The 14,699-nt window shown below is 30.7% G+C and overlaps 1 protein-coding gene across 1 annotated transcript in view; it reads right to left on the bottom strand.

Moving 5' to 3' along the window:
* The window catches only part of LOC142330236 (DNA-binding protein Ets97D-like), a 32,088-nt gene that overhangs the window by 2,082 nt on the left and 15,307 nt on the right, over positions 1-14,699 (bottom strand). The window contains exons 7-9 of the mRNA XM_075375391.1: positions 10,386-10,724; positions 6,348-6,548; positions 5,123-5,346 (exon numbers count right to left, since the gene is read on the bottom strand). Coding sequence (XP_075231506.1) covers positions 5,123-5,346; positions 6,348-6,548; positions 10,386-10,724 — 764 coding nt within the window. The remainder of the gene's footprint in view (positions 1-5,122; positions 5,347-6,347; positions 6,549-10,385; positions 10,725-14,699) is intronic.

Raw genomic sequence — 14,699 nt, 5'->3', positions numbered from 1 at the left:
TGCCAAAAATTCCATGAATAACTCCTTTTAAGACTTTCCAAGCTTCCTTTTCTTTCCCCTCCAAAATTACCTTCCTTAACTTTTGCATCACTTAATGAAGGAAATTTGTCTCTTAAGTACTTAAAGGCCTGTCCTTCTTGGTTCATACTTTTGACAAAAGTTTTCATCAAACCCAGCTTTATATGAAGAGGTGGAAGAACTCTTTTGGGTCCATGAAGAAGCTCGGCAATGACATTTTTCTCGCTAGTTAAGATTTCTTGCAGGCCAGTCTGCTTGAATATAATGTGATTTCCTATCCCTACTGTTCCACATACCTAAAAAGCAGCAATATTTAATGTACCCCAGTTGCATTCCTAAGAGTACCGTAATGACTTTTAGATTGCCTCAGATTTTCCACTTGTGTTCAGCATATTTGAAGAGTCTATTAGGATTGCCATGTTTTGCATAAGTCTCCTTCATATCAACTCAATTCTCCCCCAAGGGAGAAGAACACCTGCCTTCTGACATGTCTGGTTGCCACATCACTCCCTCTGTTCCTAGCCATTACTGGCTTAATCGGAGGTCATCTGCTTGCCCTCCAACTGATTACATTCCACAGTCAACAACTGATCTCATTGAGATGCCACTGATGTGAATGTCTCGGAAGACATTCACATCAGTAAATTCTGTCGTCTCAGCCTTCTCTGAAAGCATCAAACATTTACATTAGCTTTACCATATAGCCCTCAGGAACTACTCCACTAAACTCGTGGAAGCACGAAAACCCTGTACCTAATTCTACTGCCACCTAATGAAACATATGTGCCCACCTACAGGTACCCTTCATGTGAACTGTATCACCAACCATATCATCCCAATCCCATAGGGGAACCACCATCGGGAGAACCATATGGGAACCTTGTGATGCTTCCGGTCATCCCCCCCCCCGTTCACAGCCCTGATGGAACTGCATGTCCAACAGGAATAGAAGGAAGACAGTTGCTGCTGTGAAGTAATACAATTTTCAAATTAAGCTTAGCGTTTATAAATAACCTCCAATCAGCTGGATCATGATTCAAATTCAAAATTTCATCAAGCCATAATGTCGCAGCAAACAAGATTGTTTTTATTCTCAAAAAAATAAAGCAGACCCCTATGACAATATCTGTACAGTGAGACCCTGACATCACGCTGGAGAAGATTCCATTGCCTCTAAAATTTCTGCCTTCTCCTTCAACTCAAGGTCTCAAATCAAGGTCTCAAATGAGATCACTCAATTCCACTTGACTCAGTCTATGCGGTTCATCTTTTTCATCAAAAGCAGAGTCAAGGGATGTGAAAGACTTGTTGGGTTCTTCTTCCACACTGTCTTCATTTTCTATTTTAAGCTCATAATTTCGGGGTGGAGTACGATCTGATAAACTATCTGAATATGGAACAGATTGAATAGCAGATGGAAGATTAGGGTATTGAACTGTTCCTATTTTCTTCATTGACAATCTTGCCTTTATAGGTGGAGTCAAGCAGAAATAGCAGTTATCTGTATGATTTGTAGGCCCTCCCGCCAAACCATAGGCATAGCAAAAGCCATAATCAATTTTTATTTTTCAGCCATTTTCGTAGTATAACAAGAGTTGCAACATATATGTGGAGCCCATGACTTATCCTGGTTCCCTACCTTCAAACCAAAATAATGCTGATAGGCAGTCTTCACAAGAGACATCAGATTGCGTTTCTGTGTCAAAAATATTATTTCACCACAAATGTGACAAAAATTATTCACTGAATTTACACATTTTTGTGACATTTTGATTTAACAAATTTTTTACTTCAAAAGCACTTGAAAACCGGAAATTCTATATTATTTACAACAATATGAAACTCAGTCACAGCAACAGCAATAATGTTTATAACCTACAAACTGCTGAAGAACATTGTGTTCTGTCGTTTAACAGGTGTGACAACTCTAAAAACAAAATTATACCCCCAAACTAAAAATGTAGATCAGGTAAAAAATGACATGTCAGTAAGAGCTAATCGATCATTTTTATGGTGATTTTTGAACTCAGCAGATGCTAAGATGAGAATAAGCTATTTTTTAGCCTAAAACATTTTCATTGTTGGGCAGTATTTCAGTAATAAACTATTTCTAAACGTACAGTTAAAATATAACTAATGAGAGAAATTAACTTATCACTTTTCCCAATCTCAATCATGATTAGAATTCAAATCCAGAACCCTCTAGATGAAAAGGCAAAGGTACTATCTATCACTACCTCATTGGGGTAACATGATAATATATAATCTGACTTTAAAAATAAATAAATAAGAAAAATAAATCTTTCACTTCCCAATTACCGAAACCACAATAAATTCTATCTAAACTGGAATTAATGTTGAAATTACTGCAATAATTTGTAAATTATTGGATTCAATTTGTAAATTCCAACGGATCACTGTTTATTATCAGATTCTTACACCATGACAACAAAAAAATAGATTGCTAATGTCTGTCCCAAAAAAAAAAAAAATAGCTACAATGCCAGAGAATATACTACCTATATAGCATAATGAACACAACAGAAAAATATTCCTTGTTACTTAAAAAAAAAAATTCAGTGGGAACTAAGGAAAATGTTTAGTTTAATTAAATATTTCCAAAATCCCTCGCACTGAAGACTGCTGCATATTCTTTCACGAACACACTTCCCTGAAAAAGTGTTCCTCAGGGAATATGATCAGTTTTATATTTTATTACGATAAGAAACGAAAGAATTTTGTAGAAAAATTATGCAACTGGTTATTTAAAAAAATGTCCAGAGTACCAGCAGTCTGCCTTGTTCTTTAACTTGTTCAATATTCACAAATTTAGTTCTTTAATAAATAATAAAGTAATATTCCTCAATCATGTTTCATATTAAATACCTTTAAAAATGTATACATTATACATTGACAGCATGAGTAAACAAGTGGACTTAAGTATTGGTCTAAAAACAAATCATTCATCAATAGTACTTCACAATTTTCAATTTCCAGGAGGCAACTACTACCAGAGATGTTCCAGGTTGCAATTACTCCCAGAGATGTTCCAGGTGTTAGTGAGACCACAAAAAATTAAGGGGATAGTTTTGAAATACATTATTTTTTTTTATTCATAGTAGTAGTAATGATATAATTATTTTATTGTAAACAAAAAAAAAAATTAAAAAATAAATGGACGTCAGACAAAAATGCTAATGTACAATAATATGCATGCACAAGAAAACCAAAAGCTACAACATTAGAAGTAAACAAGGGTCACATAAATCAAACGGATAACAATTTGTTCAACTTAAAACAAATAGACAAAAGTGCAAGAATCATCTGTCAAAAGTTTGAAATTCTTGATCATTATTCAGTAAATGGTAAAAAAATTGACAGAGATGAAATATTTTTGAATTATTAATTCACCACAGGAAGCCCTAATTAAGACGTGTGTGTGTGTGTGTGAGAGAATATAATATATAAAGAATTTAAACCCGTAGAAATTGGCAATAAACAGCATACACTTAAGACCAGCACCAAAACTTATCCATTGAGACTCAACATAAAAACAAATAACTGATTTATCAAAAAATGCATTTTAATAAAACATCATGATATCAAACACTTTCAAGCAAATGAAGGATAGAATGATATATTTTATACACAACTATTTTTACATAGACTAAGTTTTGTCAATGTTAAAACAAGTTTTTATTATAAACATAACCTAACTAGGGGACTAACCAGTTTTTAAACATGAAAGACATTAAAAATAAGTTTTTAATACACCTATCTAAACACATATGACCAAATGTTATGCACCCACGTAACTAATTTAATATGAGCTATAAAAACATTTAAAATTAGCAATTGATGATTTTTTTTTTATATAATGGTTATCACAACACATTCAATTCAACTGAATCTAACAATTATTTTTACTGTTTATTAAAAAAAATCTTAGTAATTTACAATTCAAGAAATTATTTAAAAAGTCTTCGCTCCTGTGGGAGGAGTGAAGATTATGAATTTACCACAGAAAGATGACAGGTTAATTTTTGTAACCAATAGCAGATGGCCAACATTTCATCACAAAATACACACAGATAAGGTATAAAGACCTGTTTGTGAAAGTAGAACTGCTTTTCAGAGATACAACTCCTTACTCTGATTCACCTGAGCACAGTAGGAAACAAAAACATTATGTGTAGGACTGTATAGCTATACAGAAAGCTAAGAGTGGTGCAATACCTATATAGAGCAAAGTTTAGAGAATAAAAATAACTTCAGAAGCAAAAATAGACTGGAATCTTTGTAATCTTTAACAAATGGGTAGGTGACACGTATTATGTAGGATCTTCAGAAAAAGGTAACCACAATCAGATGACACCTACTACAACTGGCATACTGATCCTAGCTAAAACATGAAAACTGATATGTTCACACGAGGAAACTGATTAGTACAAATAATGAAAATAACATTTGTATGCCCTAGTTCTAGGAAGAAGAGACAACCAGGACCTTGATTGCATTGGATCAGAAAACATAGTTGCAAAGAATCCTGTTCTTGCACAGGATAAATGGGAAAACATAATTAAAATGGGTAAATTGGTAGGCTCTAGAATACAGGGTTCAGATAAATCTATACAACCCAGTACACCCTTTACAGTATATACACTCAATTAGTAACAAATAATTTCAAAATAAATAATGTTCATACACATTTTCAAGTAAATATCTAATCACATGCATATAAATCCCATCTAATCACACACATATATAGATTTGAACAATATGGGCTCATGTTACCTAGTAATACCTTACAATATCTCAAATATTATGTCTTATGAGCTTATAATATGGACTATATTTCTTACTCACAAGTTAAAAATATGCTTAGTTGCTATGATATCAAACTTAAAATAGCTGGACCCGATATTTTTAAACACATACATGCATTAGCTAAATTGGTCTTAATGAGTTAGCTATGTGTAAAAAGAGAGCTAGCTAAGATAGTAATCAGTGAAAGAATTCTTCCATATTTTACTACTAATCCACAATTCCTATAATGAATTAGAACATAAAAAAATAATCCTTAAATAAAATAAAACAATATTACCTTTGATATCATATCACCTTCATAATAGTAACGTAAAGCTCGACTTAATTTTTCATAATTCATTGTAGGTTTATTTTTTCTTTCGCCCCATAAATGTGCAACCATTTCTGGATTTAATAATTTAAATTCACCGTCATCACCTAACCACTGTATAGCCTGTCGATGATGTTTATCTGTCAACAGCTCTAATAGGAACTGCCACAATTGAATTTGTCCATTATTACCTGAAAAAATTCATAATTTTTATAACTAAACAATTCCTAACAAACAGTAAATGAAATTACATTATACTTTTACTTAACTTTTCAATCTTATTCAAAACAAGTTTTACATTTGTTCAACATCTTCACATCAAATAAATTACAGTCTCTCATTTCTTTCAACTTAACAAAAGAGAAAAAAATTCCGTGCAACTAGATCAGAACTGTAAAGAGTGGTGTGGTAAAATAACTGAAAACAAAATAATCTTAAAGAAAGAGATGTTTTACAGGCTCAAGGATATAAAGAAAACATTGTCTTGAAGCAAAATCATACTTTTTGAAAATTTCAAAATTTTTGATAAACAGTTCTTAAACTTCAGTTTTTATAGTACCTTTCAATAGTATTCATCGTTTCATATGAAATTAAATGAACATTGACCTTCCGTATTCCCAAACATTATTATCATGTTTGAAATTTGGTTTTAACTTTTTTTTTGTGGTAAGAAATTACCCATGTATCCAGATTAAATTCTTTTAATAAATAAATTCTTAATAAAATTAAATTAATAATTATTAAACAAATTTTTAATTAAATTAATTCTTATATTAATAATTAATTTATTAATAAAGAATTATTAATAAATTCTTTTAATTTTTCATTAAAAGTGATCATCTGATAAGTGGTTACTATTTGTATCGGAGATGAATCTTCATATTCAATGTTTCAGATGTTTAGAAACCACAAGTGTTTGTGCACAGATTTGGTTCACATAGAACTAGGCAAGATAGACTTTTTAATTTTATCTTTTAATTAAAATTCAGTAATTAATGAACAAACTAATATGATGTGTAAAAACTTTATCAAGTTTTAATTCTTGTATAATTTTTAAAAAATTGCTTGCAATTTCCTAATTTTGTCCATTAAAAAAAAAAAAAAAAGCCAGGTTAAAGTAAGTATGGTATTAATAAAAGACAATAAATTATTTCAAATAAAATAGATATACATATAATGAACAAAAAATTACCTGATCTGTTGCTACATTGCACTTGACTATTATTATCCCGTAATTGTAAAATTTTATTTTTTACTCTTGGTTTTGCCATACGATTTGCATTTTTTGTCTTATCAATTGAATTAATTCCTCTACTTACTATCACTTTTTTGGTAATAATTACATTATCAGTGCTACAACTACTCTTATTTAATTGTTTTTGGACTATAACAGCTGAAAAAGATAAATACATATAAAACCAATAAAAATTTTAAGATACAAACTGTTATCAAAAATTACACAAACCTATCAAGCGATCTTCTAACAAAATATACATGTTTTCAGTCAAATATTAATGATAGAAATAATCTAACACCATATGATCAATGAAATGATACAAACAAAATATATTTCAGTTTTTTCAAAAAAGAAATATTTCCTATATCATAAAAGTGGGGTACTAATTCATGAATACTTGATGTATGGTTTTCTTTTTTTTACAAGGATCCTATTGTGCATAAGAGGTTACTTAAGATGGGTAACTGACGTGGGAAGGAAACAGATTTCACTTTCACGTATAATTTTTTGTAATCAATGTCAAGGACTCTGGATATTAGACAATAATATACAAATTAGTGTGATATACAAGTTTGTTCAGAAAATAACCAAACATTTTTAATTACGCACAATCAGAAATATTTAGTGACATGCGGTTGGCAGCATTGCGTTCCGCATAACTTCTATGTAACCGACCACATATTCTTGGATTGTTAATATCTTGTTTAGATTTCACATAACTGTTATTTGAGGGCTATGTGTTTAAGTATTAGAAGTGATTTTTGTAATGTACAATTTTCAGAAGCAATGATACAATGTAAAATTTTGCATGAAACTGAGGAAAACTTTCACAGGAACATTTCCACTTTTGAAATAAGCTTATGGAGATGATGCTCTAGGTTGTATGCAATGTTACGAATGGTTTTCACGACTTAAAGGTGGTCATCAGTCAATTGAAAATGACACCTGACCAGGAAAGTCTTCAACTTCAACTGAAGACACCCACCCACGTTCAGAAAATCAACAATCTGGTGTGTGTAAATTGCTGATTGACTGTCAGAGAACTTGCAAAAGAGGTTATCATCTCAATTGGCTCATCCCATGACATTTTGACAGAAAAAATATACATGTATAGAGTTGCAGCAAGTTTCTTCCTCATTTCATAACCAAAGAGCAGAAAGTGGAGTGGATGTTTGTCAGCAATTTTTTGAACAAGCCAATAATGATGAAACATTCATGCAAAGGATCATAATGGGAGATGAAAGCTTACGACTACAACATTCAGACAAAAGTTCAATCATCACAATGGATCGGTAAAGGATCTCCACACCCCAAGCATATGTTAGTCTCAATCCAATTTCAAAGTGATGGTCTCTGTTTTTTCAATTTTAATGGAATTTTGCATTTTGAATTCTTGCCTCAAGGTGAAAAAGTGAACCATGCATACTATCAAGGCATTTTACAACAGCGTTTTGTGAAAAAATCCGCAGAAATAGACCAGGGTTGTGGTGAGACAATTCGTGGTTCCTTTACCACAACAATGTGCCTGCACAATCAGTTTGTAAATTCATCAGTTCTGGTTAAAAAATTAGACGGACTGTCCTTCCTCAGCCTTCCTACTTGCCAGACTTGGCTCCTAGTGAATTTTCTTATTTCAAAAATTAAAATCAGTGATGAAATGATGCCATTAAAGTAAATTTGTCACAGACCTTAAAGGTCATTTCAAATGAAGCTATCCAGGACTACTTTGTGAAATGGAAACATCACTGGATAAAGTGTATGAACAGGGAAGGGGAAAACTTTGAAAGGGACAAGGATCAATAATAATCTGTAAAATTAATAAAGATTAACAAAATGAAGATCAGTTACTTTCTGAACAGATCTCGTATGTTCACACACCAGTTATAAGTTAAAGAACATGGCTTCAGTGTGGAAAATCATGCTAACAAATTTTTAAGTTCAATGTACAACAAAAGCACAATTAAAAAGCTTGTAGAGATTTTATTAAATTTAGTTTTGTATTTGTCAAATTTGGTTGATTGCAATAAAGTTAGCAGTTCATAATCTGATCAAGCAATAACCTGTTTTCAGTAACAGGTGAATAATCAGGTATCTGTTAATCTAAGTTTTACTGCGTAGATGCTCTAATCTGTAATAAAAAGAATTTTAACCTTTTTAATGTTATGCATTTTAATTATATTCCCTACTGTGTGGTGACAGCTTGTATACACTGTTTTTTCTCTCAAAGAAAATTATACTTAATGTGTTGGTTTATAGTCTTTCTTATGGTTGTGATGTATGCAGAGCATCTGAGGTACAAGTAGCACTAGTCAGATTAGATTTCTCCAAGTACTGATGTTCACTATATAGTCAAATCCTTGTAGTGAAAAAAGTGAGTGTTATTTGTAGAGGTAAATATCACCTGCATTTCAATGTGTTTGTCATACTGACATGCAACAGTGTATTCACCTCTACCAAGAACATAACGGGAAATAACTTCATTTCTCGGTTTCCTTAGTAAGCATGATCTGGGCGATTGTTATTCTTGACAATGTATGCATGTGATTATGGTACCTACTTATAACATATTTTAATTATCATCTAATAAAGAAACAATTAAGTATTATAAATGATATATTAATTATTGTCGCAATGCGGACGTGCACACATACATAACAATTTTGTTAAATACTGTTGTTATGAAATAGTGCTTTTTATTTAATATTACTCGGATTAGTGAATCACATTTACCAGTAAATATGAGAAAAATGTTCTATATATACATACAGGGCTGTCCAAGCTTATGGTATCAAAAAAAAAAAAATTTATATTAAAAAAAACCAGTTAATATAATTTAATAATTTCTTTTTTAATAAACACATTAACTCACCGTGTTTTAATGTTGGTTAGTGAATGCATTGGTTAGATCAATGCATGCACTTTTGCTTGGCAGATGTCTAGATGATAATCTAATTGTTTCCAGGTGTTTAGGAGCATCTGCGGCATTATTAGACCAACACCTTCAACAATTCTTTGTTTTAAATTGTTTAAATCTCAATTTTTTTAATAAATCCCTTTGCAAAAAGTTGCAAAGGAGGTTATCTGGAAATCTAGGTGGCCATGCAGTTGGACCTTCTCATCTGATCCAACATCCAGGGAAAGTGTTGTTCAAGAAAATGATAACATCTCGATGAAAGTGTGTTGGAACACCATTTGTTGGAAACTGAAGCCTGCAGGAATCTAACGTCCAGCAAAATTCTCAAGCATGTTAACGTATGTGTGCCCTATCACAATGGGCTCCATGAAAAACAGATCAATGACACAATTTTTTTTTCCTAACCAGAAATTTACTTTCAGTGTCTCCCTTTGATTTTCAATTACTGTATAATTGTATCAATTACTGTATGTTGGGTATATTTATGTCAAGAAAATATATCTTTATATTTCTTTCTATTTCTTTCTTATATAAATAAGAAAGAATATTTCTTTTAAGAAATATTCTTATAAGAATATTTCTTTTTTTATGTTTTTGTAACATATAAGTAATATTATTATAAAAGCTACTTAATTAATTTATCAAGGACTGTCATGTTTGTTTAATTTGTTTGAAAATCAACTGTGATCTATAAATCACACACGTAATTCAAAATTATATTTGATGGATGCTTCTAACATTATTGATACAACTATTTCTAACATATTACTTAAAGAGACAGCCTAGATTTTTGGGTTTTCCTCTTCTTGTAATAGTTTTCATTAAACGAAAAGTATGTGGTATAATTTTAAACTACCATCAAATTTATATGACAAAACAATGATTCACGAAGTAAAAATTCATTGTTATTAAAACTGGTGCAAACCAGTTATTTAGTTATTTTTCACAGAGTATTAAAATTACTACACTTATTATTATTATGTTCTCCTGCTAGGATGTAATTTAGTAGTTTATTTATTAACATGCAAGATAACACATTAAATTAATGTACACACCTAAAAACTTAATTCTTAACTAACCTGCATATTTGCATTTTTTAAGAAGTTCTAAATGTGTCCAAAATAAACCTCCAGGATCTTTAGGCACTTTCTTTTTAAAATCTTCAGGAGAAAGTTGACATAAAGTGTTACCATCTATTTCCCAGTCAGCTAAATTAATTCCAATAACATTGAATTGGCGAACAGCCCAAAGTAACCAATGACGGACATGAGACTTTTCCCAATCATTTGGATCTTCAGGTATCTTTAATCTTTCTTGTTCCTTTTTAAAATTTTGATCGATACGCCACCTTACTGCATGAATCTCATCTGATGGTACGTCAGCTTCAATAGTGTCATTTTCTTGAGCAACTTCATTCACTAAAAGACAAATCATAATAATAAATTTAAATGAAAGAAAAATAAAGATTTAGCCCTGTTAACAATTTTTAAGTAGTAGGAGAAAACTAAATCAAAAAAATCACAAATTTTTTTAAAAATATAATCTAACAACTGGTTAGGTTGTTTTGCTCAATTCTGAAGGTCTAAATTAAAGATGGGCAAAAATTTCAAAATTTTCACTACTACCTCATGCCTCATTATTCACTACTTAAAATATATTTTATCAACAAACACTTCAGTTACTATTTTGGTCCTATAACAACACTGAACAAGTACTTATGCAAAGTGCATAAAGAGATTTCTTTACTAATACTCTCAATATAAGTCATTCATTCTTGTCAAAATCAATGATTGACTGTTTTGGATTGTTCCATCAAGACATCGCTCAACTATTAGTTTTATTTAGAAATTAAAATGATAAAATTATTTTAAGCAATAGCAAACTCTGACAATGAATCGGTTTCATAACTGCAGTTTACACAAACTAAAAAATTGATGGTACGTCATAAGAACTATAATGGGTCTAGTACTCCTGTAGTAGTTAAAAAGAAAATTTTCTCTTTTATTAGAAGCAGTAGAAAAATCATTAAAAAAAGAACAAATTGTAAAATTAATTTTAAATGATACTAACATTTTGCAAGATACATCAGACAATTAATAACACTCCAGTAACATTATCACAAACATATTCTTACCAATTTTATTTTAAAAATGGCAAATTAGAGTTCTGTAAATAAAGTAATGACACTATTTTTTTTTTTTTTTGGCAGCCAAAGTGGCAACACTGTAAAGTTACTAGTAAACATATGGTTATATGAACAGCTGATTTATATTAGGTATTAATATTTTTAGTCTATTGTTGCCACATGAGACGTAAACAAACCTTTTGTGAAACAAGTTTTTGTTGTATGATATAAAAATGAATGATACCAATTAAGAGCAACACTATGCAATCAAGTCTTGTGTTAAACTCTGTGAGAATGCTACTAATACTTTTTAAAAATTGAAAAGGGCGTATGGAGTTGACACTCTGTCACGAGCCCAAGTTTTTAGGTGGTTTAAAGCATTTTCAGATGGCCGGGTATCAGTTGCGGATGATCAAAGCTCTGGAAGCCTGTTAATGTCAAAAAGTGACGACAGTGTTGGGCAAATCAGACTTGATATGGTATGAATGGCAATTAACTGTCAGAATGATTACAGAACAATTGAATTTGAACTGTACCACAGTCCATCAAATTTTGACAAACAAATTGGACATGAAAAAAAGGTTGTGCAAACTGGTCCTCACTGTTGAACAGAAAAACAACAGTGTAGAAATATTCCGCGATCTTCTAGGGCTAATTGAAACTGATCCTGATTTTCTAAAAATTGTTATTACTGGTGATGAATCTTGGATATTTAAGACGACCCAGAAACAAAACACCAGAGCAAGGAGTGTCACACTTCAAATTCACCACATCCCAAAAAAGCAAAAATGAACAAATAAAAAATCAAAACCATGCTAATTCGTCTCTTCAATAATAATGACATTGTCCATACAGAGTTTTTACCTACAGGACAGACTGCAAATCAATATGTTTACCGAGAAATTCTTGAAAGACTACGGAAAAGAATTGCCTGTTTGAGACCAGCCATCAAGGACAACTGGATGTTGCACCATGACAGTGCATCTTGTCACACTGCACTATCATTAATGAGTTTTTGGCAAAGAAAAACATTCCTGTAGTTTCTCAACCAGCTTATTCACCTGACTTGAGTCCCTGCAACTTTTTCCTGTTCCCAACTTTAAAAAAAAAACACCTCAAAGAACACAATTTTGAAACAGTAGAAAAAAAATATAACCGACCATCTGAAGGATATTCTGGTTTCTGAGTTCCAACACTGCTATGAAGAGTGAAAAAACCATTTGAAGTGAAGCGTGGCTTCCCAAGGGAACTATTTCGTAGGTGATAGAATCCATGTTTAATTGGATTGTAAATAAAAGGTTTTTCTGAACCAGTCTCATTACTTTATTTACAGTCTCTGTATATGAAATACTAATTAAAAAAAATGTACATTGTGATGAAACAAATCTCAATCAACAAAGTAACAAACTACTTGATTTATAAAAATCAACGAGTTGATTAAAGCTATGGTATTTTTGTATTTAATGAAAATTTAGATAGCTTATTAATATTTAACAAAAACTGACAAGTGCTAAAATCTAGATAGATAAGAAGAGTCATGTTATAAACACAACATAAAAAAATTAAATGAATCGCATGACATGTCTCATGTAGTTCATTTATTGAACAGTAGCTAAATGTAAATGTTAAAACATATTCTTCTAATTCCATCTTATTACTTCTTATTTATTCTAGTTTTTAATCAATTCCAAAGTATTATGTGTCATTCAACTACATCATTCTATTTAGTTATCCTGACAGCTACAAAAGGTTAGTTCATAAAATGAACTCCTGAATATGAATACAGGAAAAATTAAATGAAAATATTTTACTACTTTGCAGATAAAATTTCTCCAAAGTAAAGAAAAAAAAACCTTTAAATACTTCCTTCCTCATAACCACTAACTTCTACTACCTATTTCATTATTATTTATCTTAATTCATTATTCTGATTTACTTTTAACAAACAAATAATCAATAAACGACTTTTTTATCTTATACTTACACAAGAAAATCAGAAAAATACACAAAATTAAAGAAAAACTGACTAGCCTTTATATGCTCTTTTTATTGTACTCATAAATATGATAAGTGGTAGTAACTCATTCCTAAAACTAGTACTTAGAATAATTTCCAAATTATAGAGGCTAACAGAGATGTTTATTTTACATATTAAAAAGAAACAAAAAAATTTGTAAAACATCTGATGCTATAAAATAGAAAACATTTCACAAAATCTTAATTTTCCTTCACTTTATAATGCAATATTTTTATCACTAAACAACACTGTCAGGCTGCTTTGAAAGCAAAAGAGACTTGACCTCGTGAAGTAGAAAAAATTTTTAAAAAGAAAGATCCAACTTCACAATATACTAATTATATCTGAGGAGTGATAGGGGAAGCTGATGAGACAAGAAGCTCTAACCCTTTCAATAACATAAGTTTTTTTTAATACTGGTAGAAGATAGAATAAAAATACTTAAGAAAAGTAGAATGATATTAACATAATAAAATTCAATAATTTCTCCATTACACCCAGCAGAAGAGTATTAAAGGAGTTTGTACTCCTTTAATACTCTTCTATACTCTTTTAATACTCTATTTTGTACCAAACCTAGTGAATCTGCCTACATTTAGAGAATCAGACATCATTAAACCATAAATTTTTCCCTCACAGCAGGCTATTTTTTCTCTTTTTTTATTAACACATAACAAAAAAATATTGATATTTGATTTGTTTAACCAATGTGCATAAAAAAATTCTGATAAGTTTTTTAAGTGAATTATTTTTTTTTTTACAACTAATGAGATTGATAGTTTACAGACAACATTCGAGAGTTGTGAATGTCAGCTGATCTAGGCAAACAAAGCATGTTTGTTGTTTACCTGCATGAAATTGACATTTATCAAATTATTTGCTAATTCTGTAGTTGTACTTTCTATTTGCTACTGTTAATTTACTTACAATGGCATCCCACTAGTGATCTTCATTCAATGACAATACTACAAATTACAAAATCAAAAATGCAAATGATTATGAGGTAGCAATAGTGAATTTGTAATTTAGTTATAGGTGAAAATAGCAGAGCTAATACAATAAGTAATACAGATGAAGAATAATATTTAATCCTAAGGAACCCTGCCTTTCTTTTAGTAGCAGTAATAATCATAAGTGTTAATTCTAGACACAAGTGATAATTGTCCACACTCTTTTAGAACCATTACCTAACCAAACTTGGTCAAGAGATCATCCTGAATAAACCTACTACTATTGTGGAAGACATCTCTG

Source organism: Lycorma delicatula, chromosome 9 (genome assembly GCF_047948215.1).
Source record: "Lycorma delicatula isolate Av1 chromosome 9, ASM4794821v1, whole genome shotgun sequence".
Taxonomy (NCBI): Eukaryota; Metazoa; Arthropoda; class Insecta; order Hemiptera; family Fulgoridae; genus Lycorma; species Lycorma delicatula.
Note: the sequence above shows the minus strand (reverse complement) of the source record. Positions and strands in the feature narration are given on the sequence as shown.